This window comes from Ceratocystis lukuohia, assembly GCF_044167205.1.
Source record: "Ceratocystis lukuohia strain C4212 chromosome Unknown Supercontig7_pilon, whole genome shotgun sequence".
NCBI lineage: Eukaryota > Fungi > Ascomycota > Sordariomycetes > Microascales > Ceratocystidaceae > Ceratocystis > Ceratocystis lukuohia.
Window position 1 is genome coordinate 2,475,389 of NW_027263526.1, and position 26,343 is coordinate 2,501,731.

The window sequence follows — 26,343 nt, forward strand, 5'->3', positions numbered from 1 at the left end:
TTTGCTTGCTTGTTTGTTTGGGCGACTTTGGCTAAGCAGCTCGCTCGTCCGTGAGCCCTAGCGTTGTTTGCTGTTGGCTCCAAGCTCTCTCTGTCTTTATCGCCTTTCTGACTTTGGCGCTGGTATGTTTATTAATCTGCAGCCCCAATAGCAGCTGGACAGCAAAAAAAGCCTTGACCTCATGAATCCTCAACCCGCATAATAGCCTCCACAAACTTTGAATTTCATTTCAGCCTTGGCGAATCAAATCCGAACCCCTTCCCTTCTTTTTTGTTTCCTCTTCTTTTCCATCTTCAGCTTCGAACTGCCCTGTTCTACCTTTAGATTTGGCCCTGCTGACTTACGACCAACACCGCAAAAGAAACAACAGCCAGATCCCAACACGACAACGACGACAAGCAGTTTGTTTTGCCCTGTGCTACTTCTCTTCTTGTCCCCCCCCACTCTGTCTATCTTTCTTCCATTATAAACAGACACCGACGAACTTGAGCCTCGACTTTGACGACTCTGTTGGCTTCACAGCCCTTTTTTTCTTCCCTTTTTCTTTTTGACGACCCGACTTGACGACCTTCTACGAACCAAAACTTCGGAAACGAACACATTATTTTTCTGCCTGTTTTCTGCTTTTTTTATCTTTTGGCTGGACTATACCACTTTTCGCTTGTTTTCACCTTTTTCGCTCTCTTTCTGCCTGGTGTCACGAATTCTAATATCGCAACGCTTCTCATCTCCCAAATAGTCTCGGTCCTTTCTCGAATCTCTTGTCGGGTGCTTTCTGCCTGTATTTCTGTTCTGCTCTTGGCAGCTCCCTTCTTCAAATACCTTTTCCGCTCTCCCTCGCCTCCGGTTTGTTGCGTTCATATTTCCGCCCTACTATCACGACGCATCTTCGGGCCCGTGCACTCCTCTCTCTTTCCTGTCTATCGCCTCTTTCTCTCTCATCATACTGTACGCGACGTACATAAGCTCTCCTAACCCTCACACAAACCGCAAAGATGGCCGGCGGTAACATCAAAGTCGTCGTAAGATGTCGACCCTTCAACAGCAGAGGTATGAGCTCCCATACACATACACATTTGCCCTTTATCTTTCACGCATCATGATATTGGCCCCTCCCCCTCTTCATCTTTCTGCCCCCCCCCTCCCCCCCCTTCTTCCGACCTACGCTTTCCGTTGCACACGAAGACTAACACCTGTTCCCAATCCGTCTGTAGAAATCGAGCGTGGCGCAAAATGTATCGTGGAAATGAAAGGCAACCAGACCGTTCTCACAAATTACGATACTGGTACTCCTAATGCAAAGGGCGCAAAGGACACCGGCCCCAAGACCTTTGCCTTCGACAAGTCATACTGGTCCTTCAACCGCGACGACCCCAATTATGCAGGCCAATCTAATCTATTCGATGATTTGGGCCAGCCCCTCCTCGACAATGCCTTCCAGGGCTACAACAACTGCATCTTCGCCTACGGCCAAACCGGCTCCGGAAAGTCATATTCAATGATGGGATACGGAAAGGAAATCGGTATTACACCTATGATTTGCCAGGACATGTTCCGTCGAATAGCTGAGATGCAACAGGACTCATCCTGGAAATGCACCGTCGAAGTCTCTTATTTGGAAATCTACAACGAACGAGTCCGCGATCTTCTCAACCCCTCCACCAAGGGAAACTTGAAAGTGCGAGAGCATCCCTCAACGGGTCCCTATGTCGAAGATCTTGCCAAGCTTGCCGTCACAAGCTTCGCTGAAATTGAAAACCTCATGGATGAGGGTAACAAAGCCCGGACAGTAGCTGCAACCAACATGAACGAAACCTCCAGTCGAAGTCATGCCGTCTTCACGCTCATGTTAACCCAGAAAAAGTACGACGCCGAGACTAAGATGGCCATGGAAAAAGTTGCCAAGATCAGTTTGGTCGACTTGGCGGGCTCCGAGCGAGCAAACTCTACCGGTGCCACTGGCGCTCGTCTCAAGGAGGGTGCAGAGATCAACAGATCGCTTTCTACACTGGGCCGTGTCATTGCTGCCCTGGCCGACCTGTCCACAGGTAAAAAGAAAAAAGGCGCTGGTGGTAATGCTGTACCCTATCGTGACTCTGTCCTCACATGGTTGCTCAAGGACTCCTTGGGTGGTAACAGTATGACTGCCATGATTGCAGCTATATCCCCCGCTGACATTAACTACGATGAAACCCTGAGTACTCTACGATACGCCGACTCGGCCAAGCGTATCAAGAACCACGCCGTTGTCAACGAAGACGCCAATGCCCGCATGATTCGCGAGCTTAAAGAAGAGCTTACCCTGCTGCGCAACAAGCTTGGTGGCGGCGGCGGCTCGGGTGGGCCTGGCAGTGCTGTTCCCCCAGAAGAAGTCTATGCCGAAGGCACGCCGCTGGAAAAGCAGTTTGTGACTATCACAACTCCAGACGGCTCCACTAAAAAGGTTTCCAAGGCTGAGATTGCCGAGCAGCTAACGCAGAGCGAAAAGCTCCTCACCGACCTCAATCAGACGTGGGAGGAGAAGCTCCAAAAAACGGAGGAGATCCAAAAGGAGCGTGAAGCTGCTCTCGAGGAGCTGGGAATTAGCATTGAAAAGGGCTTTGTGGGGCTAACTACACCTAAAAAAATGCCCCATCTGGTTAACCTCTCGGACGATCCTTTGTTAGCAGAGTGTCTAGTCTACAACCTCAAACCGGGCACTACTACAGTGGGCAACGTCGAAACCAACGCCGACCAGTCCGTCAATATCCGTCTCAACGGCTCTCGAATTTTACACGAACACTGCGTTTTCGACAATGCTGCTGATGGTACGGTTACTGTCATTCCCCACGAGGGTGCCTCGGTCATGGTCAACGGCAAGCGCATTTCGGAGCCCAAGCAGCTGCACTCGGGATATCGAGTCATCCTGGGTGACTTTCACATTTTCCGCTTCAACCATCCCACAGAAGCCCGCGAGGAGCGGGCCCAGCAAAGCCTGTTGCGCCAGTCCATAACAGCAAACCAGCTAGCAAACATGGGGTCCCCCAGCTCTGCCCACAGACACGGTCATGGCCACGAGCGGTCTTTTAGTCGTGCTCTTTCTGACATGGGTAGCGATAGTCGGCCGGACTCCCCCAAGCGTGACAATGACTGGTCGTTTGCCCGCCGTGAGGCCGCTAGTGCTATTCTCGGCACGGATCAGAATTTTGCCAGCTTGACAGACGAAGAGCTGAATGCACTGTTTGAGACAGTGCAACGTGCCCGTACTGAACGAGTCATTGTTAAAGAAGGCGAGGAAGACTCAGAATCGTCCACATCGTACCCAATGCGCGAAAAGTACATGTCAACTGGTACTATTGACAACTTTTCCCTGGACACTGCCTTGACAATGCCTTCTACACCAAAACAGGGTAATGGCGACAGTATCGACGACAAGATGCAGATCCTTCGTGAGGAGATGCAGCAGGAGCTCGACAAGCAAAAAGAAGAGTTTCAGACACAGTTGCAGACGGCTGAAGCTGCGCACGTTGAGGTCGAGGAGATTAAACAGGAAAAAGTCCGCATGGAGCTTGCCCTGCGCCAGATCAAGGAAGACATGCAGCTGCAGCTAGCTGTCCAGCGAGCCAAGTTTGAGGACAAGATCGAAAAGTTAGATCCCCTCAAGCGGCCTAAGGCAAGCCCCAAATTGTCGGAAGAGGAAATACAACTGGCGCGTGAGGCGGTCAAAGCCTGGCGCGGCCGACATTTTGTGCGCATGGCTGAGACGGTGCTGCAGAATGCGGCAATACTCAAGGAAGCGCAGATCATGGCCAATGAGTTGATGGAAGGCATTCTGTTCCAGTTTACGGTTGTTGGTGTCGGCCATACATTATGCTCGTCATATGATATGGTGCTTAATGGGCTGGGCGATAGCGACGATTCAGCGCTTTACGATGCGCCCAAGCCATGCATTGGTGTGCGTGTGATGGATCATAAGCATAGTGTGGTGCACCTATGGAGCTTGGATAAGCTGCACGACCGTGTCCGCCAGATGCGCCAGATATACCAGTATCTAGACCAGCCCAAGTATGCACAGCATCTCAGCCTGGATAATCCGTTTATTGAACAGTGCATGCCGCAGTACACGCTGGTTGGCGAGGTCGATGTGCCGCTGCGGGCTGTATTTGAGAGCCGCGTGCAAGACTTTCAGCTGGACGTTCTGTCGCCCTACACATCTCATGCTATTGGTGCTATTAAGCTGTCGCTGGAGCCGTCCCACGCACGCGCGCCAACTAACACACTCAAGTTCAATGTCGTGATGCAGGAGCTTGTAGGCTTTCCGGAGCGCGAGGGCACGGAGGTCCATGCCCAGCTGTTTATTCCTGGGGTCTCTGAAGAGGATGGCATCTCGACAACACAGATGATTCGCGACTTTGACGAGCTCCCCATCCGGTTCGAGAGTGTACATAGCATGAGCGTACCCATGTTTAGCCCGCATAGTATCACGTTGCGAGTGGCTATATTTGCTAAGGTGTCGTCGATGCATCTTGACAAGCTGCTTAGCTGGGACGACATGCGAGATGCAGTACCGTCGGCTAAGGACCGCGGTGCGCGAATCTCCGAGTCTCAGTTCTACACACGTGAGAAGCACGATTTGCTGGCGCGCTTGCAGATTCTGGAGATGGACGAGAATGGCAGCTATGTACCAGTAGAAGTGACTCAGACCAGTGACGGAGATGTCGGCACGTTTCAGTTGCACCAGGGCTTGCAGCGCCGTATTGGTATTAATGTATCACATAGTTCGGGCGATGCTCTGCCATGGGAGGACGTGTCATCCGTCAAGGTCGGCCGCATCCAGATTTTGGATGCAGCTGGAAAGACACCCGATATGAGCGGTGCCACGCCGTTTATCCCGTTGCGGCTCTCGCAGAAGCCTATTTTTAAGGAAAATGCCAACGGGACACGCAGTATTGTCATCTATACGCAGTGGGACTCGAGCTTGCATAACTCGCTACTCCTGGACCGTGTAACGCCTGACAAGTACCGCGTGCAGATGACGGTATCATGGGAGATTACCTCTTCACGACTGGCTGAGCCCATGTCCTTCTCGATCGATCTCAACTGTCAGGTGCTGTCACGAACCCATGTACGCCAGCAATCTATGTTATCGGCGCTGTGGAGCACTATGCGGATTGTGCGATCGTCGACGGGAATTTTCACGTTGACCATGCGGCCAGCTTCAATTAAGCGGATTGGCGACCTCTGGAGACTTAACAGCACTTATGACTATGTTAAGGGCGAGGAGTCGCTTACTCAGTGGACGCCACGTGGCGTGTCTCTTGTCAGCGATTACATCCTGGCACAGAAGCGCAAGCAGCGGTCGGCAGAGATTGAAGGCGCGTACAATTTGCTGAAGCGGATTGGATTGCCGCGTGTAGGCAAGAAAGGCGAGGGCGACGACGAGAGTCTGCCGACGCCGGACCTTAAGGAGTTTTGCGACGATGATTTGCTGAATGATACTCCAGAACCATCGCAAGTAGATGAAGAGGATCGCAAAGAGACACAAGCCGAGGTGCTGGCTGGAGAAGCGGATGCAGACGCAGAAGCTGGGGATAGCGGTACAGCCAAGGATGGCCAAAGCGATGACCGGCCACACACCAACGGCAACGGGGCGGTTGAGGCTCAACCACAGATACCTGAAAAGCACAGGGTCTTGCTGGAAAGATGCATCAAGCTTTGGCTAAAGTACCCTGACCCGCTCAACAAGATTCTCAGTGCAAAAAACACATCGCCGCCTAGCAATGGACTCACGTCTGAGGCTAGCGAGCCACCCAGCCTAATCACCACGATCGTCAAGGCCCCACGAAACCCCAAGGTCATGAAGGGTGGCTACCTGCTTGTGCCTAACAGTGAGTCGACACGGTGGATCAAGCGGTTTGTTGAGCTGCGCCGGCCATATTTGCACATTTTTTCGGCTACGGGTGGCGATGAGATTGCCATTGTTAGCCTGCGTGATGCACGTATAGATAGCCAGCCCGGAGTGTTGGGCCTGTTGCAGGGAGATTCACGATACGATACCGCACAGGATCCCAATGGCGGGGGTAGTGGGGTCCTTTCGCCCGGGTCCAGCCCCGGTAGAGTGACGTCATCATACCACCGCCGAACAGCATCTGGTCGAGTTATTTCGTCGATCTGGACGGGTTCTGGTGCTGGGACTGTGTCTAATGGCAACAGCAGCAATGGAGGTGCAGGCGACGAAGGAGTGCAAAGACTTAGCGAAAGGTTACAGAGTGCTGTGTTTGCTATCTATGGTAAAAACAACACATGGCTATTTGCTGCACGCAGTGAGCGGGACAAGATGGAGTGGATTCTGCGTATTGATCAAAGCTTCTCGACCGCAGGCTCTGGGGGGAATGGTGGCAGCGGAGGCACGCCTGGAATAGTAGAGTCAGGCACGGAAACACCCTCTTTTGCAGGGTCCTCGTACGCACCAAGCGACACGGGACTTTAGATGTGGAAGGGGATGTTGGAATGGGGCGGTTGAGTCAAGCATGTACATAGATAAAATGAGCGTGAGCGTGAGCTTGGGGAAAGTGGCTTTTGTATACATAGTGGCTCATGGGTAGTGAGCGAGAGCTGCTTAGTTGGAGATGTCATGGGAGTCTACTTCCTGTGATCTACATGTGTCGTTGAAGCACTCTCTTGGCAGTATCCGCTTTACCAGGTCTAATACCTCTAATAACAACCCTGACGGTGCAGGCTATACGTACAGAGCACCGTCTTCCTAGAACTGTACGGGTCCCCTCTGTTGTCCATCTATGCCATGGGTGTGTGTGTGGTGCTGGGTAAAAGGAATGGTTGATTGAATTGTCTATCTAGGGACATGTGGGTATGAGGTTTTATACGTCGGACAACACGGGACTGGGCGATCCATGACAACGAGTATCACGGAAACATTGCCTATTCTATTCTGTAGGCTACCAATAAAAAATAGAAAACTCCTGATGATAATAAGACTGTTGATTCGGACCGGCTGTTCTCCTATTATATAAGCATTCGCATTGAGTCACGTGATAACGCTACCCCTTATCCTTTATCGTGTGCTATCTGTGCTACACTAGGGGGCGCGTCGCGTCTGCGTCAAAGATAGCGCTTGGCTTCCCCTCCTTTACTGTCATCGTAGTATGCCTCTATAAAATAAAATGGAACTGACATGGAAGAATCGACTGGCTCTGAAAGCGAAAATCCCAATGATCTCACTATCGGTTCCTTGAATAAGTCTAACCTACGAAAAAGGCCGCTAAGTCCGAGCATTCCAGACCGGGTTGAGTGGACCGATGACGATGGCGACGATATCCCCGTGCAAACAGCATCATCGGCAGCCCGGGCTAAAAATGCAGCCAAAGGCCGCAGGAAGCGCCAGCCCAGTCGCCGGGGAAGGCCTCTAAAAACCCACCGGCAGGATGGTGGCCGACAGACGACCCTTACTGGCGGGGTCCTTCGTTCGAGCGGCAGCAAAACGGCGACAGACGATGAAGAGGCAAATGATGCTCAAGTAAATGAAGTTCCAGACTATGTGCGTACACGCCGGGCCTTGTTTGATGCAGATCCCAGTGCCTCGCTGCGGGTCCCCCCGGACTCGGCTGCACTGGTTGCGGATATAACTCCACATATGACTCGCCCTGTGTTTTCTGCGTCCAGCGGTGTGCGGCCGTCGCGTGAGTTTGCCGGTGTTGACCTACAGGAGTCAGGCGGGGCAGTTCCGGCGCCAGTGGCGCAGTATTTGCGAGACTACCAGCTAGAAGGCGTCAGATTTTTGCATCGTCTGTTTGTCTGGCAGATTGGTGGCATCCTAGGCGATGACATGGGTCTGGGCAAAACAGTGCAGGTGGCTGCATTCCTCGCTGCGGCGTTTGGAAAGTCAGGCGACGAGCGTGACCAACATCGCATGCGTCGTATGCGGGCAGCATGTCGATCGGAGGCAGAGGGGGGCGTGCCGTTGTGGTACCCCCGAGTGCTTATTATCTGCCCAGCATCGCTGATACACAACTGGCGCGATGAGCTAAACCGCTGGGGCTGGTGGCATGTGGATGTTTTCCATGGAAACCCAACGCAAAAGGCAGATGTGCTACAGACAGCACGTAACGGGCGCTTGGAAATCATGATCACTACATACGATACGTATAGCAATAACCGATCTAGCGTCAACCTTGTCGACTGGGATGCTGTGATTGCCGACGAATGTCACCGGATCAAGGATCAATCTTCGAACACTACCCGCGCCATGGCTGAGGTCAATGCCCTTTGTCGGATTGGCCTGACAGGTACTGGCATCCAGAACAACTATGACGAGCTGTGGACACTTCTGAATTGGACAAACCCTGGGCGTTTCGGCTCTCGTTCCCAGTGGCAGACAGCCATCACGCGACCCTTGGTAGTCGGCCAATCCCATGACGCCACATTGGCTGAGATACTGGGAGCGCGGCGTACTGCTCGTCGACTCGTCGAAAACGTGCTCCCGCCTTTTTTCCTGCGACGGCTCAAGACGTTGCTGGCCGACCAGCTGCCGCGCAAACGCGATCGTATCGTATTCTGCCCTCTGACGCCTCTACAGGAACGTGCCTATGAGGGATTTTTGCGTTCTGATGCCGTGAAATGCATCGTGAATGCCCACCAATTATGCACTTGCGGCTCGAATAAGCGCCAGGGGAATTGCTGCCATCGAAAAGCACCTGATGGCCGTCTACGTGTCAGCTGCATCTTCCCTTCTATGATGACACTGCAGAAGCTGGCCAACCACCTAGCTCTGCTGCTGCCTAAAAGCTCAGACTCCTGTGAAAAGCAGAGTGCCGAGATGACAGCTTTGCGCGAGTGCTTGCCTGACACCTGGGAGCAGATGTACAAGGCACGGGAGGCCATGCAAACGCTGGCAAACCCCGAGTTTTGTGGAAAATGGAAGATCCTCAAAGAGCTACTACGTATGTGGTATGCCGATGGCGACAAGGTGCTAGTGTTCTCTCATAGTGTCCGGCTGTTGAATATCCTAAACCATTTGCTCACCAACACCAGCTACACTGTTAGTTACATAGACGGCAGTGTGTCGTACGATGAACGGGCACGCACTGTTGCTGCCTTCAACACTGATCCACACCAGTTCGTCTTCCTTATCAGCACCCGGGCTGGCGGTGTCGGACTCAACATCACTAGCGCCAACCGCGTAGTAATATTCGATCCGCACTGGAACCCCGCACTAGACCTGCAGGCCCAGGACCGTGCGTACCGTATTGGCCAGACCCGTGACGTTGACGTGTATCGGCTGATCTCGGCCGGCACTGTTGAGGAAATTGTCTACGCACGTCAAATCTACAAGCAGCAACAAGCCAACATTGGGTACTCAGCGTCGGCTGAACCGCGTTACTTCAAAGGCGTACAACATGACGATGATCGCAAGGGCGAGATTTTCGGGTTGCAAAACATCTTTAGCTACCGTAAAGACCAGCTCGTACTTAAGGATATTGTGCACAATACCAACGTTGCCGAGGCCAAGGTGCAACTAAACCTAATGGATATTGACGTGCAGCAGGTCGCGGCTGATGCCGAGAAGACATTTAAGCTCGAGGACCCTGCGGAGGACAACGCCATCAGCCAGGTAGCGGACATATTCCGCGACCATGCCAAAGCAAAGAACAGCCGTGCCACTAAGCAGCCGGATGCTGATGGCACTGCGGAACCTAAGGCTGATCCTATTCACGCACTGTTACGTGCCGCCGGCGTCGCGTACACGCATGAGAACTCATCAATCATTGGTCCATCGCACATTGAAGACACCCTCGCACGCGCGCCGGCTAACCCGTCTACTAGCGGAGCCCCACCCTGGGCTCCACTGAATGACGTGGTTGAGCGTCGTGCTGCACGTACAAGGACAGGGCTGCAACGTGCGCATTTTGTGTATAATCCGCCCGAGGATGTGCAGGTTCGCCAGTTCTGCCAGATGGCACGTGACCTAGGGTTTGCAGATGCCACAGCGTTTGCCCTTGTGGTAGAGAATGGCTCGGTGGAACAGCGCAGGGCGTTTCTTACGGAATTTTATCAGAAGAGGCGGGAAAAGCTGTTTGGGGCGCACAGTGGAAGAGGGATTGAGGATCAGGAGAAAAGGGAAGGCGAGGAGCAACAGGATCAAAAAGAGGACAGTGACAACGAAGAGAGGGAGAATCAAGAAGGGGATGATACGGCCGATGAAGAAGCAGACTCGCTGGCTCCTAGACTAGGCGGTACTGATGAGCCTGCTTCTTCAAATACATGTACGCAGTCACCTGATCGAGAGCCCCCGTCATGCTCTGACCCAGTTTTTGTCTCTGAAGATGAGCTATAATGCTGTTACAGTTGTACTTGCTATCTATCTGATTGCCTTCTTATTTCACCAATACACCTCGGATATGCGGCACCGTCTGGCACCACGGCTCGTTCGGCTGTGCTGTGATATCCACTGTAGTCCATTCACCTGCGTTACGTAATGTGGTCTCGGTGTCCCGGCAAAGGTCGCAGCCTCCAAGCAAAACCGGCCAGAAGAGATTGACGAACCCTAAGATGCAACAATTAGTGACAAACTCATACGGCCCTCTTCCTTGCCCTTGAAGTAACTTACGCTGATACCAATGGATGAAGCGCCCTGCGCTATCTGGCGTGCGCACGTGCTCATACACAAACCACCGGCCGCCCTTCTTCAGGTACTTGTACAGCTCCTTGACGTTCTTGTCTGGATCAGGTATGCTGCATAGGCAAAACAAGGTAACAATGCAGTCTATACTTTCCTTTTCTATACGCCCATCCCACTTGTCTGGCCGGCTAATGTCCTCGATGCCTACTGGCACCACCTCGTACTGCTTCTCAAAGCCTAGCGCAGCTACGCGCTTCCGTAGCGCCGCATGCTGTGCTGGGTTCGGCTCAATTCCTAGAATGCGCTGTGCCCCAGCAGCAAACAAGGCATCAGCCCACATCCCGGACCCTGCGCCAACCTCGATAACGCTCCCACTGAGAGGCTCGTAGACTGGCACAGTCGTCTCTTTACCGTGTGTGATGCGCCCGGCGATGATGGGGGCTATGACCGGTCCGTTTGATTCTCGCAGGTTCGGGCCAAACGATGCCCAGAAACGACCAAAGAAGGCGTCTCTCAGGGCCGGCGGCCATAGGATGGTGTGGATCTGGCCTGTGCGCAGCAGGGAAGTGATTGTGCCCGGCAGATGGGTCAGGGTGCTGCCGAGGAACAGCCAGGGGTCGAGGAACCATTGGACATGGTCCCAGAAGGTCACTGGAGGATTATTCATAGTGGATGCGAGAGAAACAGGACGTAGAAAATAGAGGAAATCGGAAAAAAGGGTCTTGTCAAGTTATGTTGCTTATAGGTTTTGGCGCCAGTAAAAATAGGCTTATATAGTGTTGGGCCTCCACACTGTTGCCTTGACAGTGTGGGAACTGTATTTAGAAGAAACTAACTCAGTACATTATTAAGCAGACTTCCTCTGACTAGATGATACTTCAAAACACCCGATGTTGTGCTCCATATTGGGACTTTTGTAGAGAGCCGTATCCACCCCACCGTCCGTTGGTCGCCGACCTCGTGGTTTGGATCGGTGACTCGGTGACAGGGTAGTTAGTACTTACAGAGGCTGCGGTTGTGGGGCTCGGAGAGCTGTCGGTATGGCCCCACTTAATAAAGTTCAGCCTTGTCAGCACAAATAAGTCGTCAAAAAGTTTGTCAGCCTCGTCTATTGTCTCTGCTACATGACGTATAGTGATTCTTCTCCCAGTGTCTCTTGACCGCCCTTTCAACTGCTTTGACTGTGTATATTGCCTCAGATTTAGGCGCTGCAGAAAATCGCCATGAGCGCAAACAACCAGAAATATGCCTTCCTCCCAATGGACGACGACGAGGTCGGCCCGCAAAAGGTCAGCAAAGACAAGAAGAGCAAATCGTCACGCCGACGAGACAGATCACGGGATAGAGATCGCGACCGAGACAGGCGCCGAGAAAGCCGGGAAAACCCCCGCGAACACACGTCCCGAAAATCGCAGCCCCGATCCCGGTCGCAGTCCCCATCACGGTCACCCCGTCGTGAAAGGACGTACCGAAAACGCGACAACAACCAAGAGTTTGACGACCGTTGGGGCGACGAAGAGCCTCTGTCCGATGTCGATGAGGAATCAGACGAGCCCCATGAGGATGAGATAAAAGTGCCGGCTTCCAAGCGGGCGAAACTAAGTCGCGACGATGATGAAGGCGATGACAAGCGCGATAGCGATAGCGACAGCGACGACAAGAAAGAGCGGGATGCCTTTGCCCGGCGATTACGCGAACGCGACTCGGGCAAGAAGAAAGACGCGGAGAAAGCTAGCGGCTCGCGACACGGGCTTGAGAACGAAGCTGAGCGACGCAAGGCCTTGCCAGATATCCGAATGCGCTCACGGCAGGACTATCTCAATAAGCGACAGGTAGAGAAATTAGCGCTTCTACGTCGCCAAGTAGCTGAAGAGACGGCTGAGATGCGCAGTGGTGTCCAGCTCTCAAAACGGGAGTTGGCCGAATTTGCCAAGAACCGGGAGCTACTTCGAATCATGGAAGAGCGAGAGCGCATTGACGACCATCGCGATGGCTACGTGATGCCTGAAGACTACATCACAGAAAAGGGCAAGATTGACAAGAAGCGCAAGGAAGACGCCCTCTACAAGCGCTACGTTGATCGCGACGAGTTTGGCCAGGAAAAGTTCGTGACTGAGCATGACCAATGGGAGAGCGAACAGACAGCCAAGGCCAAGGCCCAAATCCTCGTGGCCGAGCGCGAGAATGAGGAATACTCGTATGTCATGGACCCAGAGCAATACATCAGCTTCAATCTTGACTCTCGCATGGCTGGGGAGGGCAAGCAGTTGTCCAAAGAGGATGCATTTCTGGCTGCACAAATTGATGCTGCTGAAAAGAAGATGCTTTCGATCCAGGAGACTCGCAACAGTCTGCCCATTTTTCAGTACCGCCAGCAGTTCCTCGACGCCATGAAGGCTCACCAGGTGCTAGTGCTTGTTGGAGAGACAGGCTCAGGCAAAACCACCCAGCTTCCGCAGTACCTTCATGAAGCTGGTTATACGAAGGGTGGCAAAAAGGTCGGCTGCACCCAGCCGCGTCGGGTGGCTGCCATGAGTGTTGCGGCGCGTGTCGCTGAAGAGATGGGTGTTAAGATTGGCAACGAAGTTGGTTACAGTGTGCGTTTCGAGGACCAGACGAGCGACAAGACCATTGTCAAGTACATGACGGACGGTATGCTGCTCCGTGAGTTCATGACCGAGCCGAGTCTCGACGGCTACTCGGCCATCATGATCGACGAGGCCCACGAGCGCACAGTACATACGGATATTCTTCTGGCTCTCGTCAAGGACCTGGCCCGGGCCCGGCCCGACCTCAAACTCTTGATTGCCTCGGCCACAATGAATGCTGAAAAGTTTGCCCGCTACTTTGGGGACTGCCCTATTTTCTCTGTACCTGGACGTCGCTACCCCGTCGACATCTACTATACGCCTAGTCCCGAAGCCAACTACCTTCAGGCTGCTATTACGACGGTCTTCCAGATTCACTCAACGCAGCCTCTCGGCGGTGACATTCTCATCTTCCTGACAGGCCAGGACGAGATCGAGGCTGCCGAACAGCAAATCACAGATACAGCCAAGAAGCTAGGGACGCGGATCAAGGAGCTAATTGTGGCGCCCATTTACGCCAACTTGCCCACTGAGCTACAGTCCAAGATCTTTGAGCCCACACCGCCTAATGCGCGCAAGGTCGTGCTGGCCACCAACATTGCTGAGACTAGTTTGACCATTGACGGCATTGTCTATGTCATTGACCCCGGCTATGTCAAGGAGAACGTTTACAATCCGGCCACTGGCATGTCGTCCCTGGTTGTTGTCCCGTGCTCACGAGCCTCGGCCAACCAACGGTCGGGTCGAGCCGGTCGTGTGGGACCCGGCAAGTGTTTCCGGCTGTATACCAAGTATGCTTACTTCAACGAAATGGATGAGAGTACTACACCTGAGATTCTACGCACAAACCTTAGCAGTGTAGCACTGCAACTCTCAGCTCTGGGCATCACGGACTTGTTACACTTTGACTTCATGGACCCGCCACCGTTCGAGGCCCTTATCTCGTCGTTGAACTTGTTGTTTGCTCTGCAAGCCTTCAATACCAAGGCTGATCTGACTAAGCTAGGACGACAGATGGCTGAGTTCCCCACTGATCCCATGTTAGCCCGCGCTGTACTAGCGGCCGATAAAGAGGGCTGCGTTGAGGAAGTGCTCTCGATTGTTGCCATGCTAGGCGAAGCATCAGCGCTCTTCTTCCGCCCCAAAGACAAGAAGATCCATGCTGACTCGGCACGTGCACGATTCACAGTGACTGATGGTGGCGATCACTTGACGCTGCTCAATGTTTACAACCAGTGGGAGCAGAGCGACTTCTCACCCGTGTGGGCTAAGGAGAACTTCCTCCAGCAACGCAGTCTAACACGCGCACGTGACATCCGCGAACAACTAGCCAAGCTATGTGATCGCGTTGAGGTGCGGCTTTCGACCTGTGGAGAGAACAATTTGCGGCCTATCAAGCGTGCCTTGACGACTGGCTTCTTCCCAAATGCTGCGAGATTGTCGCGTGGCGGTGACGGCTATCGTACCGTCAAGAACAACAATACCGTCTATGTGCACCCCAGCAGCACAGTGTTTGGCGTTGATCCGCCACCGCGCGTTGTGCTGTACTTTGAGCTGGTCCAGACTACAAAGGAGTATATGCGCAACTGTATGCCTATTGAAGCCAAGTGGCTAAGCGAGCTGGCGCCGCATTTCCACAAAATCAAGGATGTGGATGGCCTTGATGAGCGGCAGAAGAAGTAGACCAATAAAGATATGAAGAAATGGAAAACACCAAATAGTAAATCTAGAAGATACCCTAACCCTCGCTGGTTGCACTAAAAACTATAATAAATCCTAATTTTCACATGGCCATTTTCCCCAGTCCCGTACCTGATGCTCGCCTCCGGCTCCGTGCCTCGTAATCGCGCAGCAGCTCCACTGTCTCTGTATCCAGCCCCCCGCGCTGGGCGATGATGTTTTCGGCTAGCTGTGCTGCCTCCTCAAAGCGCCGGTAAAAGTACAGCTCCTCGACCGCTTGCACGGCTGCAAGAGCCTCAGGCTTCGAGACTACCTTGGGCAGTGGCAGGACAAGCGCTTTATGGAGCTAGATGAAATGCCGGCGTAGTCATATTAGCACCACTGCCACTGACGGCCGTCTAAATCAGACGGGCATTCGTTTATGGTCAAGCGCACGCTCGTCCATCCACTTACCTCGCCGTTCTCGCGTTTCGGCTCATACGTCTGTCGCAGGGCCTGGAATGCGTCCTCGCTTAGAGCTGTGCGGGCTTCGCGATCCTTGGTTTGCTGTGCCGTCTCCTCGTCGTCGAGGATGGCAATGCTGAAGATGCCGTCGTTGTCGTCGTCCATCTCGTATATGCGTGTTGCTTGGGTGTGGCGTCAAGACTTGCAATTTGTGGCTTGAGATTTGAGACGTGGGGCTAAACTAGGATGGGTTCTTATCTTATCAAAAGGGTGGGGAGCTGTTACACCATGACAATTTGGGTGACACAAGATTTAGTTACAAAATAAATAAACTAACATTTATTTTCCAATAGTCACACACATCGTCATTGCATTTGTCACACAATGAACACTACCCGCCCCTTTGCTGCCCAACCTGCTTCTACATTTTGCAACTTGACCACTGTAAGCTCCTCTTTAACTCCTTTCAAAACGCTCAACATTCCTTCTACCTCCGGCATCAACTTCTCTAGATTCCAACTCCCCAGTCCCGCGCCCTTGATCTCCACCTGATTGCTTCGTAGAGCCGAGCTAGGCACTGCCGCCTCGGCTCCTGCCAAAGCCCCGATATTGATATAAACCAGCTTAGTGTCCGTCTTAAGCTGGCGTAGATATGCCTCAGCATACGGGCCGTACACATAGTCCAAGACAACATCCACACCACGTGCTTGAGCAAAATCTGTAGCAGATGGCTTTTCTGCGTTCAGGATAACGTGGGCATCTAGCCCGGGCACGGCTTTTAGCCCCTTCTCGCTGCGCGCTGCACCAACGACTTTCTTAGCACCCAGCGCCCGTGCCACGCGGACCGCCATTCTGCCACTCGCCGATGTCGCGCCGAGAATTAGGACGCTCCAGCCATGCGGTTGACGCTGACGCAATTCGTCCAGATCGACACGCTGCGTGAGGGCCATCCATGTGCCCATGACGGGGTTCATGAGCGCTGCAGCCTGACACGGGTCGACGTCCACAGGCAAGAGGACAGCATGGTTTTTTGGTATATTGAGAGTGTGCGCAAAAGAGCCGTGACCGCTGACTAGTGTAGAGAAGTACACGTGCTTGCCGGTGGCAGTGTCAATGCCGACGCCATCAATGCCAGGGCGATGTGGGAGGCTGCCTGAAGAATAATGCCGACCGGAGGCACGCGAGCGCACAAGCTGGTGCAAACCGGTAGCTAGTAGAGTGACTTGAATTTCCGATGATGATGGAGGGCCGGGGGGAGGAGATTCAACGACTTTAGGACCAGCTGACCAGTCATCAACAGTAATTTCGAGCATGGTCACAATATTCTTTCCGACAGAGTGATTGCGAGTTGGTTCAAAAGTCATACACGAACTGTCCTGTCTGCGAGACCGTAATTCTCATATATATGTAATCCAGCTGAGTCATCATCATGCATTTTGGCATTCTTCTAGGCAGTTACCTAGTTGCCACTCTCTCAGCCTTATATTTCTCTCAACGTCTTATTGGATGGAGCCGCCTTGGAGCAGATAAGGCTAAGCAAACAACATGAGCATATGCATATGTATTATTGTGGCATATCAGTCACCGAGTCTGACCACTGTATTCAACAGTAAAAAAGTTGTTTGATATTTATGTACAAACCCTAACCCCAATAGCATCGTCTACTATAATCTAAAAACTATTTGTAATAAACTTGAGATGAGATGAAAAGTAATACAACAAGCAATAAAGAATTAGCCAGAGGAGAGAAAGAAAGCAGCCAGCGCCAATAAAGGAGCTTGTGCTAGAAGCACAAAAGGAGCCCGGACCTTGTGAGGGTAGGGAAAAGAGTAGGACAAAGAACGAAGATGCAATGAAGCCCAGGGGGTAGGGGGTATCTTGGAGGTCGTCGAAAAGAGAAGAGAAACTAAATAGAAAGAAAAAGAGAAAGATAAGAAAAAAAAAGAAAAGAAACCCACAGTGATTTTGTCTTTGCCGTATAACGCCGTACTGACCAAGGAAAAAGAATAAACGAAAGAAATAAAGAAAGCAAAGAAAAGAGGAAAAAAAAAACATAAGCTTCATCGTACACAATCTGCTGTACACCGATGTCAAGCTGGCCCAGGACTGGCTAGGCCTATGCCACCATCTTGACATGCAGGGACTGGAGTCGCTCCCGTTCACGTTCCTCGGCGAACACCCGGCGGCTCATGGCTAGGACCATCTCGAAGCCTTCGCGGCCCTTGATGGCGTTTTCGTGGAAGCGGGTCACAAGCTGGTCTTCGATCTTGTTCTTGATGCGTTGCCAGCCGCCACATAGAGCTGTGATCTTGGCGTCTTGCATGAACTGTGTCTGGTGCTCGCTGAGCGGCTTGTAGACGACGGTTTCTTGGACGTTGATGAGGTTATTCCACGTCAGGTTCTGCGAAACAAGCGTGACAGTCTGTGCCGTGGGGTCAACGTAGCTGGCCTCATACATGTGCGAGATTTCCATTCCTGAGCCCATCAAGCTCTTGATCCAGTCGGGTGCTGACTGCTTGCATGTAATGAGCCGCTCGGTGCGCAGGATTCCGGTAGCGGCGTCGACGGAGCGTGAGATGGTGTCAACAGCGATTACGTGCGAAGATTTGTTATTCCAGGGACCGTACTTCTGCCAGTTGGCACTGGAGACTTCGGCCCAGGAGTAGTTGAAGGTGAAGGAATTGCTGAAGACTTTCATGGCTGTTGGGGCACGTATATTTCTGTGTGTCTAGACGTATGGGTCGGGGGCTGAAAACGGGTATTCTAGGAAAAATAGTTCAAGGAAAAGAGAGAGTGAGAAGCCCCGCTGTCGTCCGTCTACTTGTAATTTATGCAGTAGCGATGGCGGAGTATCGGGAGCCGATTCGGAGCTGAGCAAGTAGCGGCTAGATAGAGAGACCGAAGAGGCGCGAATAAAATCAAGCCGGCCGACCAATGAAAGAGAGAAAAAAATCGATTGATGTCCCGGCCGAGGCAATGGCGAATGGCGAATTTTTCTGGCTTGAATTGGTGATTGAAGAAGAAAAAAGAAGCTTGGTGCAGCCTTTTACACAGGAAATCCTCAAGCTAAAGGGCAAAGAAAGGAAAAAAAAAAGTTGTGGATCTTCTAGAGTCACAGACGTTTTTTGATTGGCTAGGAAGCGGGAAGTGGCTAGAAAATTCCTACTAGGATTTGTTTATCGTGAGGCTGGCTATAGTAAAGCTTCTCCCATATGTTGCGGGCTGGTAATAAAATGAGATTATTTATGAGATGTGTAAAGCGGTTCAAGCAGAGGTGAGAAGCGCAACACCCGTTATATCTACTGACTGTAGCTAAGCACTTGTCACTTCACTCACTAATAAAACACACTCAGCCCCTATATGAGCTAGGCTACAACTTTTCTCTCCTCTACACGGTTTTACCCGGCCAATGGCCTCCCTAGCATTAGATTATCCCTTGTTTCGCCGATGTCTTTTAAGCCTCTAAAGAGTTTGACGTGGCTTGGGCCAATCAGAAAGGGGTAATTGGTGTTAGGGATCCACTATTTGTGCGGCTCGTTTTTGGCATGTGATAGTCTGGGTTTTTTCCTAGCTTCGGTGAAGTCGGTGAAGCGGGAGGAAGGCGGACAATGAATGATGTGGGTCAAGCAAACTAAAGGGAGGTGTCAACTAATGTTAGCCTTATCGTTGTGAATCGGCGCTATTTCAACATCACATTTATTTAAGTGCATTGAGTGCTATACCGACGGCTACGGAGCTATTGTAGTGATGCAGCCTAGAGTAACGGACGCGAGAAAATGATTTTCTTCGTGCTCTGATACAGCCCATGGAATAGGCCAGCTATTAAGGTATAGGCTATAGTATTTCCAGCCCCTCCCTCTCTCCCCTCTCCCTATCCGTCAATGAAGAATTTAATTTTGATAGAAATGAAGAGTCCTTCTTGAAACGATAGTATTTCCATGTACACCAAAACTCAGTTTACCTTGAGGTAGTAGATACATTTTAGAGGAACAAGCGCAACTTTTCCGTGTTTTTGCTCACTGTTCCTTGTATGACTATCTTTAAGAATGCTAGCAAGAAGCCTGGGTAAAGAGTTAGGGATCGAAGCGGCCGGCGTTAAACACTCGAAGATGTTTATGAAGCGCCATCTGAAATCAAAGAAGGCCGGGAAATAGTTTCTCATGCCCATTCTAAGAGCGTGGCCTAAATAAAATATTTTTGCGGATGGCCAATTCGAGAAGATTGCAGTCAGGCTAGAACGCTTCTACACCACAACGAGACTGATATAAGTGGGGCTTGCAAAGAGCGGGACCCCGATATAGAGCGCCTCTAGCAAGTTTTGGATGAGAGCTTCTATTAGTCCATATAACATGATTCGATTTTAGCATATAATCACTAAAGAAGCTTGAACATCCTAGCTCTAAGCTGTATTGTCACTGCTGAGTCTAGAAGAGCTTCAGAAGCGTTCTTTACACGTCTTTAGTCACTATATCCCGTACTAGCGTGCCCTCGGATTTTGATTCTAGACTGTACTTCCAGGTTAAGAACGCATACCACTGGGGCTCTGCCCGAAAGACGTAGTTTTAAATTGGCTTGGCGTTTGTGGTAGTGGCTTGATTTGGATCGTTTGGCTTTGTGAAAAATCCATTGTGTCCGCGATATAGCTCGTTAATGTGTATTATTGACTGGCAATACCCTTCCTTGTCTGCAGAGATGCTCTTGTTCCCGTTCTACCATCCACACATTCTCATCTGTGTATCTGGCGTGCGAATAAGGTACATCACGTCATTGGATGGGTGCGTGTGCAACAGCCCAGATCGCCTCCTAATAAGGGGGCATCTGGCTTTTTTTTTGAAGTTTCTGAGTGGGCAAATTGAGTAGGCTGGATGCAATTACGTGGGCAAGGCGTTTCAAGGAAAAATAAGCAGTGGGATGGCTTAACAAACTGGATTTTGGGGCTGCAGCTGCATATCAAGAGTCGTGGTAGGGGTTTGTGTTAAAGCGCCAGAAAAGAGGAGAGTGTTAGGCTGGCTCATAAATTTCAAGGGCATTGCATTTTTTAGACCAATGGGCTTTCATCCCTCAAGACCCACAGGGGGAATGATCTATTTATAGCATCACTAGTTGCAAGTCGTCGGCGGTTGATTCACCTTCGATTTGGACATACTAACATGGCACTGTAAGAGAACAAATGCTATTCCTCTGGCTGGCTTTTTTTTTTTGCGCTTGAAGGTTTTCAGCTCTCATCACGCCATGCATGTTCCAGCTACCAGGGAACCGTTGAGGTGAAGTTCAGTCAGGAGAGGAGCTAATGGAAACATGGCATGCAAGCAGACGCAGGGACCCAATTGGAATTGGTTCGCTAACAGATGAAAGGGCCAAGAATGGCCTGTATTTGGCCGTCATGACTCACATCGTTGATTTCCTTGTAAGCGCCACGTATGTGAAGTTGCTATTAGAGCTCAGATCAGGTACTATGGCGCGGTGTATATTGAAGTGCTCCTGTAGTTGTCAAGGGTAAGGTCAAAAGCCCAGTCTTACTTTGTGTGGGCACTCATGCTCGGTAATACTACAGCTTTGCGATCTGTCAAGCGCATGGTTATGATACAACTTTCAGTGGGCATGACAAATGAGAAGCCAAGATGGTAAGTCGCGTATGGCGTTAGTAAGCACCGAAATAGTGATGTCAAGTAACTTTGAAATGTGTGGAGTGTTATGTAGTTAGGGGTGTCAAAGCATGACGGGCGATTACGACGCTTGGAAACTAAAGACTTGTATGCAAGTTCCAATGGTAGAGCTTGTCTTGCAAGTACCCAAAGATGATGGACGAGAGTTTTTGGCCTGGTTGAATAGAGTCGCTAAGCTAGGACTTCACCCCCACAGTACTAGCCAATGATAGCAATAATCTTACCGCCAATGGGTAGCAAGGGTACGGAGCTTGCGTTATCTAGATGTATCATAGTTGGGCAGGCAGATTAGCCTAATAGGTAGGTATATCTCGCTGTCCTTGGGTAGTGTGTGCCTTTCTTGACGTTACGATTATGTGTATATTCCCTGTTACGGACACAAGGCACAATGCTGTAGAACGTATAGAATCTTTGTTAATCGGTGGGATGTAAAAGGAGTTTAACTAGAAGGTTGTGATGGTGTGCGGGGTGAACTACATACTTGCTCCACTATGTTCCTTCCCGGCTTCACCGCCTTCCATATTCGGTACTAAACGGTAACATTCCCGTTGTTCTTCTCAGTCGTCCCGTCCCGTCTCTTCTCCAAGTTATGTAGCTTTTACTCAAACACAGTCATACAGTCATTTGATCGCAAATTTATCATTCTGTTATCCTGCCTGGGTTCTTTTGCTTAGCTTGCTATTTCACTTTTCCTTCCATAGTTACTACGTTGAAAGTACAGGATGGCCTCAGCTGCACGGTTGAGCGCTAGCTCTCAGCCGTTGGGGGTGCTTTCGCTGGGTAGGTTATTCTCTTCGGTCTCGACTTATAGCTATATCACTAACTGCGACAGATGGCGGTGGTGTACGTGGGCTATCAAGCCTTCTGATACTTGAAAAGATTATGGAAGAGATAAAAGACTTGGAAAATCTACCCAAAGTACCAAGGCCCTGCGATAGATTTGAGCTTATCGGCGGGACGAGCACTGGAGGGTATACCTCTCGCTGTACTTGAATATCCGGGAAGTCTTACTGACCTGACCGTCTTGTAGTATTATTGCCATAATGCTTGGCCGGCTTAGGATGACTGTTGCTGAGTCCATCTTAGCGTATCGGACACTTGCCAAAACAGCTTTCATTCCAAAATGGAGAAGCTCTGTACAAGAATCTTCAGAAATGTTTGCAGCAGCAAAGCTAGAGAATGCCATCAAGCAGGTGATTCGAGAAAACTGCACTGAAGTGTCATGTGTACAGAAGCGAGAAAGAGGCATGCCGACAAATAGCACTTGCCCACATGAGGATCTACTCTTTCGAGATGAGTCTTGCACCAAGACGTGAGTTCTTCCAGTGTAACACCAGTGGCTGGCTTCTAACATTGAATTGCTATGGTCTAGAGCTGTATTAGCTATAACGAAAGTTAATGTGGAAACATCACCAACTCTCCTCACCACATATGATGCGTCTACTAGCCTGTCTGGATGCAAGATTTGGGAAGTAGCAAGAGCGACATCAGCCGCAACTACATTCTTCAAACCAATCACGCTTGGCCGGGACAAGATTAAATTCATTGATGCCAGCTTTGGTCATAACAATCCATGTGAGGCGCTTATTCCAGAGGCCGAGAAGCGATTCCCGGGCCGTGAGATGATCATTCTGAGCATCGGCACAGGACTTGGTGGTGTTGTTGAGATCCGCAATACAAGAAATTCTGTTATCTCGGCACTGAGAAAAATGGCGGACAGCTCTAAAGCTGCCGAGCTACGACTTCACAAGCGTCTTGTCCACACTGGACAATACTTCCGATTCAATGTTGAGAATGGCCTGAAGGATGTCACGCTTTCAGACTGGGACAGGATGAGCGAGATCTCAGCTCATACGAGAAACTATCTGGAGGAAAAAGAGCATGCCATCAGCACATTTGCCAACGTCTTGATTAATGGACCTGGACGGCAAGAACGACAAGGCAGTCAGTATAACATGGAGCCATAGAATAGTAGCCAAGCTAACATTTGACTTATAGGCCATACACCCATTCATTATATCACCTTCCATGAAAACGACAACTTCGTTGGACGCCAGCAACTCCTATCTAGCTTGGACGACAACCTTTTCGGTCGGCCTGGCTTTCAGCATGTTGCACTTGTGGGCCTGGGCGGTATGGGTAAAACCCAGATAGCCTTAAAGCTTGCGCACACGGTGAAAAAAGACAGGCCTGACTATTCGGTCTTCTGGCTTACTGTTGCTAGCATGGCTGGCTTTGGTAATGCTTGCAAGATGCTTGCTGACAAGCTCAACATCAAGGCGACTAAGGATGAGGATCCCAGGGTGCTTGTGAAGCATCACTTAGAGTCAAAAAAGGCCGGGAAGTGGCTTCTCGTTCTTGATAATGCTGACAACATCGAGGTCTTTAATACCAAACTGGAGAATGGAATTCGCTTTTTTCTCCCACATAGTGACGACGGACGGATTCTTTTCACCACACGATCTCGTCGAGTCGCTCAGTTGGTTATTAAAGACAACTCCAACGTAATGACTGTGCAAGAAATGCCCTCTGAAGATTTGACCATCATCCTGGAATGTGGCGAGCGGGACCTAAACAACGGGTCTCAACAGCGCGACGAAGTACTGATAAAAGAAGTTCTCGAAGAACTAGGCCATCTCCCTCTAGCAGTTGCTCAAGCAGCGGACTATATGCTCACCAATGGGGTCTCTATTTCTGAGTATCTCGACCTGTTGAGAACTACTGAGAAAGACAAAATCGAACTTTTAGGGCAGGAGCTCTCTGATGAAGCACATTACGAAACCTCTCAAGGTGCTGTAGCTACGACTTGGCTCATCACGTTCAGACAGATACAGAAGGCTTCCAAGCCTGCGACCACTTTACTTGCATTCATTGCAAATATCGACTCGAAAGCCATTCCCAAGTCGATTTTCCCACAGTTCGAAACCAAGCAGCAAATGACACAAGCCATCGGACTGCTCATGTCATATGGCCTCCTGCGAAAACACCAGACCCCTGACTTATTCGATATGCACAGTCTTGTCCACTTCACAACTCAGCTGTGGTTTAGAAGCCTAGAAACTGCAAATGAACAAAGACAAGCCATCCTTGACCATGTCACTTCATTGTTCCCAGACGAGCAATGGAAAGTCGGTCATACCACCAGGAGGTACTTACCTCATGCACTTCATCTTTTACATGCAGAAAAGGCCAAGCCTATAGGCCCTTATGGCTTGGCTTTTAAGGTAGGGAAGTATCTATTACGGGGCTGGAGTACTACAGAAGCCATCAAAATGTTCGAGTTTATTGTGGGAAGATTAAGAGATGACTCTCCTCTACTACTAGATTCTCGACATGAACTCACACGAGCGTACATTCGAAGTCACCGATTTGACGAGGCTATTTCGATTCAGCAGCGTCTAGTCGACCTGAGAAGCAAGCCCGGGAGTATTGATGATCCTTTGCTTTTGGATTATCAGTATCAGCTTGCAAGGACGTGCTGCCAAGCTGGCCAAGTTGAAAGGGGAATTTCAATCCTTGAGCAAGTAGTGGCCACGAGAGAAAGAATCCTATCGATTGAGGATCCTTCACTCTTGTTGTCCCAACGTCAGCTTGCACAAGAATATTGCATGAATGGCAGATCTGAGGATGAAATTCTATTGCTTGAGCGTGCAGTAGAGATGAGAAAACGTGAACTACCAGCCGGTCATCATTCGCTGCTATCATGCCAATCTGATCTTTCGCAAGCATACTATCGTTATGGCCGAATTGATAAAAGAATTTCAACGCTGGAGGATATAGTTGCTGCGAAAGCAAAGACTCTATTCGCAGACAACTATTCACTTGTGTCATCCCAAGATGAGCTCATAAGCGAATACCTTGAGAACGGCCAAACATCGAAAAGGGTTTCAATGCTACAGAACGTCGTGGAAATGAGGGGAAAGGTTCTATCAGCTAACTCGCCATTATTTCTAAAAGCACGAGATGACCTTGCATGCGCATATCTTGATAATGAAGAACCCACAAAGGCGATCAAGATATTTGAGCAGGTCGTATGCATGAAGGAAAAGAATCTACCGCCCAACGACCCTTCGCTTCTCAGGTCTCGAATGCAACTTGCAAAGTCATACCATGCGAGTAGAGAATTAAACACTGCCATTGAACGCCTTCGAGGCGTTGTTGAGCGCCAAAAGGAATCTTTGAGCGAGGATGACAGAGATCGAGTGGAAGCAGAGCGACTACTTGAACAGTGGATTCTCACCTCAGCAGAGAGCAGTGATACTGAGGCTGCAATTCAGACAGCGAATTTTCAGTCTTAATGGTGCAGGCCTAATTTTCGATATCTAGATTCCAGAAGCGCATATCAGAAAGCATCAGATAGTGCCACATAGATGTGGGCTATTACAGATATGGTAGCCGCATTCTCTAACATTGGAGTATCCTAGAAGCCAAGTCACGTCACGAATAGTATGTAGTTTGCCTTTACACCCATGTCGTTTATTTCCTCAGGATTTGATTTGATTTTACTATATCTAACGTCTACTGGAATCAGTAAGAAGATCAAACGACGCCGGATTTCCTCAGAATATCAATAGGCAATCACTACATGGGCATCACACTTTGCTACGCGGGCCTTGAGCGTATGTGGGCGTCAGATTTTGCGCACATTCATTGGCTGTAAATATTTCTGTTGGTGTATTCCATTCTCTGGGGATTCTGCCAATGTACCACTCTCGTTGGCCGATCCTATGTACAAAGGAGTGTTGAAAGGAAGGGATATTCGTTGTGTTGAGGTCGAGGAACGTGAAGACTTCGGTCATTACTTTGAAATATGAATTTTTAATCCTACGTTATTACTCCTAAGTACTATTATGCTAGCTAACCTCCGCTCAGGAAAACGACTTCACGACAGCTAGTTGCCTATACCAAAAACTTCATGTGCAACTAAGCGGTTAAAGTATTGCGCTACTTCGGCCGGCTCGAGAGAGTGGACTAAGGAGGAGATGATGGCATATTTGGAATGGAGTAAGGCGGAGGATGACCGCATAGAGGTTGAGTGTTACGGGTGGAAGACGCAATGTTGTTAAATGTATAGAATCTTTATTGATTGATGGGATGTAAAAGGAGTCTAGCTAGAAGGTTGTGATGGTGTGCAGAATGAATTATATCTACTCGCTCTACTATGTTCCTGCTGTGCTTCACCGCCTTCTATATTTGTTAGTAATCAGGATTGTTCACCCTAATCCAGTTCAGCTAAACGTTAGGGTTAGAATCAGACATAAAGGGGACACAGAACAACATCAATAATAACTTATCCCTTCTTCTCTTCATTCAAGAACATTCAGTGCATCCTCCTAATATCTACTTTTAA

General features: G+C 50.3%; 8 protein-coding genes across 8 annotated transcripts; 4 read left to right on the forward strand and 4 right to left on the reverse strand.

Moving 5' to 3' along the window:
* Positions 1 to 1,099: 1,099 nt before the first annotated feature.
* Positions 1,100 to 6,469, forward strand: HOO65_070554 (Kinesin-like protein unc-104; the record flags this gene model as incomplete). Its single annotated transcript, XM_071001366.1, has 1 exon — positions 1,100 to 6,469. One exon carries the CDS (start codon positions 1,100 to 1,102, stop codon positions 6,467 to 6,469), a length of 5,370 nt encoding a protein of 1,789 aa, XP_070857272.1.
* Positions 6,470 to 7,171: 702 nt separating this feature from the next.
* On the forward strand, positions 7,172 to 10,330 carry HOO65_070555 (DNA excision repair protein; the record flags this gene model as incomplete). Its single annotated transcript, XM_071001367.1, has 1 exon — positions 7,172 to 10,330. One exon carries the CDS (start codon positions 7,172 to 7,174, stop codon positions 10,328 to 10,330), a length of 3,159 nt encoding a protein of 1,052 aa, XP_070857273.1.
* A 40-nt stretch (positions 10,331 to 10,370) lies between these two features.
* Positions 10,371 to 11,282, reverse strand: HOO65_070556 (S-adenosyl-L-methionine-dependent methyltransferase; the record flags this gene model as incomplete). The annotated part of the gene is made up of 3 exons (XM_071005137.1): positions 10,371 to 10,540; positions 10,604 to 10,714; positions 10,766 to 11,282. The coding sequence occupies 3 exons, from the start codon at positions 11,280 to 11,282 to the stop codon at positions 10,371 to 10,373; spliced, it is 798 nt and encodes a 265-aa protein (XP_070857274.1).
* Positions 11,283 to 11,838: 556 nt separating this feature from the next.
* On the forward strand, positions 11,839 to 14,886 carry HOO65_070557 (Pre-mRNA-splicing factor ATP-dependent RNA helicase-like protein cdc28; the record flags this gene model as incomplete). Its single annotated transcript, XM_071001368.1, has 1 exon — positions 11,839 to 14,886. The coding sequence occupies one exon, from the start codon at positions 11,839 to 11,841 to the stop codon at positions 14,884 to 14,886; it is 3,048 nt and encodes a 1,015-aa protein (XP_070857275.1).
* Positions 14,887 to 14,941: 55 nt separating this feature from the next.
* Positions 14,942 to 15,492, reverse strand: HOO65_070558 (Quinone oxidoreductase; the record flags this gene model as incomplete). The annotated part of the gene is made up of 3 exons (XM_071005184.1): positions 14,942 to 14,967; positions 15,016 to 15,196; positions 15,337 to 15,492. 3 exons carry the CDS (start codon positions 15,490 to 15,492, stop codon positions 14,942 to 14,944), a joined length of 363 nt encoding a protein of 120 aa, XP_070857276.1.
* Positions 15,493 to 15,704: 212 nt separating this feature from the next.
* HOO65_070559 (putative NADPH-dependent quinone reductase tdiC) lies at positions 15,705 to 16,640 on the reverse strand (the record flags this gene model as incomplete). The annotated part of the gene is made up of 1 exon (XM_071001369.1): positions 15,705 to 16,640. One exon carries the CDS (start codon positions 16,638 to 16,640, stop codon positions 15,705 to 15,707), a length of 936 nt encoding a protein of 311 aa, XP_070857277.1.
* Positions 16,641 to 17,443: 803 nt separating this feature from the next.
* Positions 17,444 to 18,025, reverse strand: HOO65_070560 (Protein UPS2 mitochondrial; the record flags this gene model as incomplete). The annotated part of the gene is made up of 1 exon (XM_071001370.1): positions 17,444 to 18,025. The coding sequence occupies one exon, from the start codon at positions 18,023 to 18,025 to the stop codon at positions 17,444 to 17,446; it is 582 nt and encodes a 193-aa protein (XP_070857278.1).
* Positions 18,026 to 22,036: 4,011 nt separating this feature from the next.
* On the forward strand, positions 22,037 to 25,291 carry HOO65_070561 (putative acyl transferase acyl hydrolase lysophospholipase; the record flags this gene model as incomplete). The annotated part of the gene is made up of 3 exons (XM_071004858.1): positions 22,037 to 22,305; positions 22,441 to 22,937; positions 22,992 to 25,291. The coding sequence occupies 3 exons, from the start codon at positions 22,037 to 22,039 to the stop codon at positions 25,289 to 25,291; spliced, it is 3,066 nt and encodes a 1,021-aa protein (XP_070857279.1).
* Between the last annotated feature and the right edge of the window lie 1,052 nt (positions 25,292 to 26,343).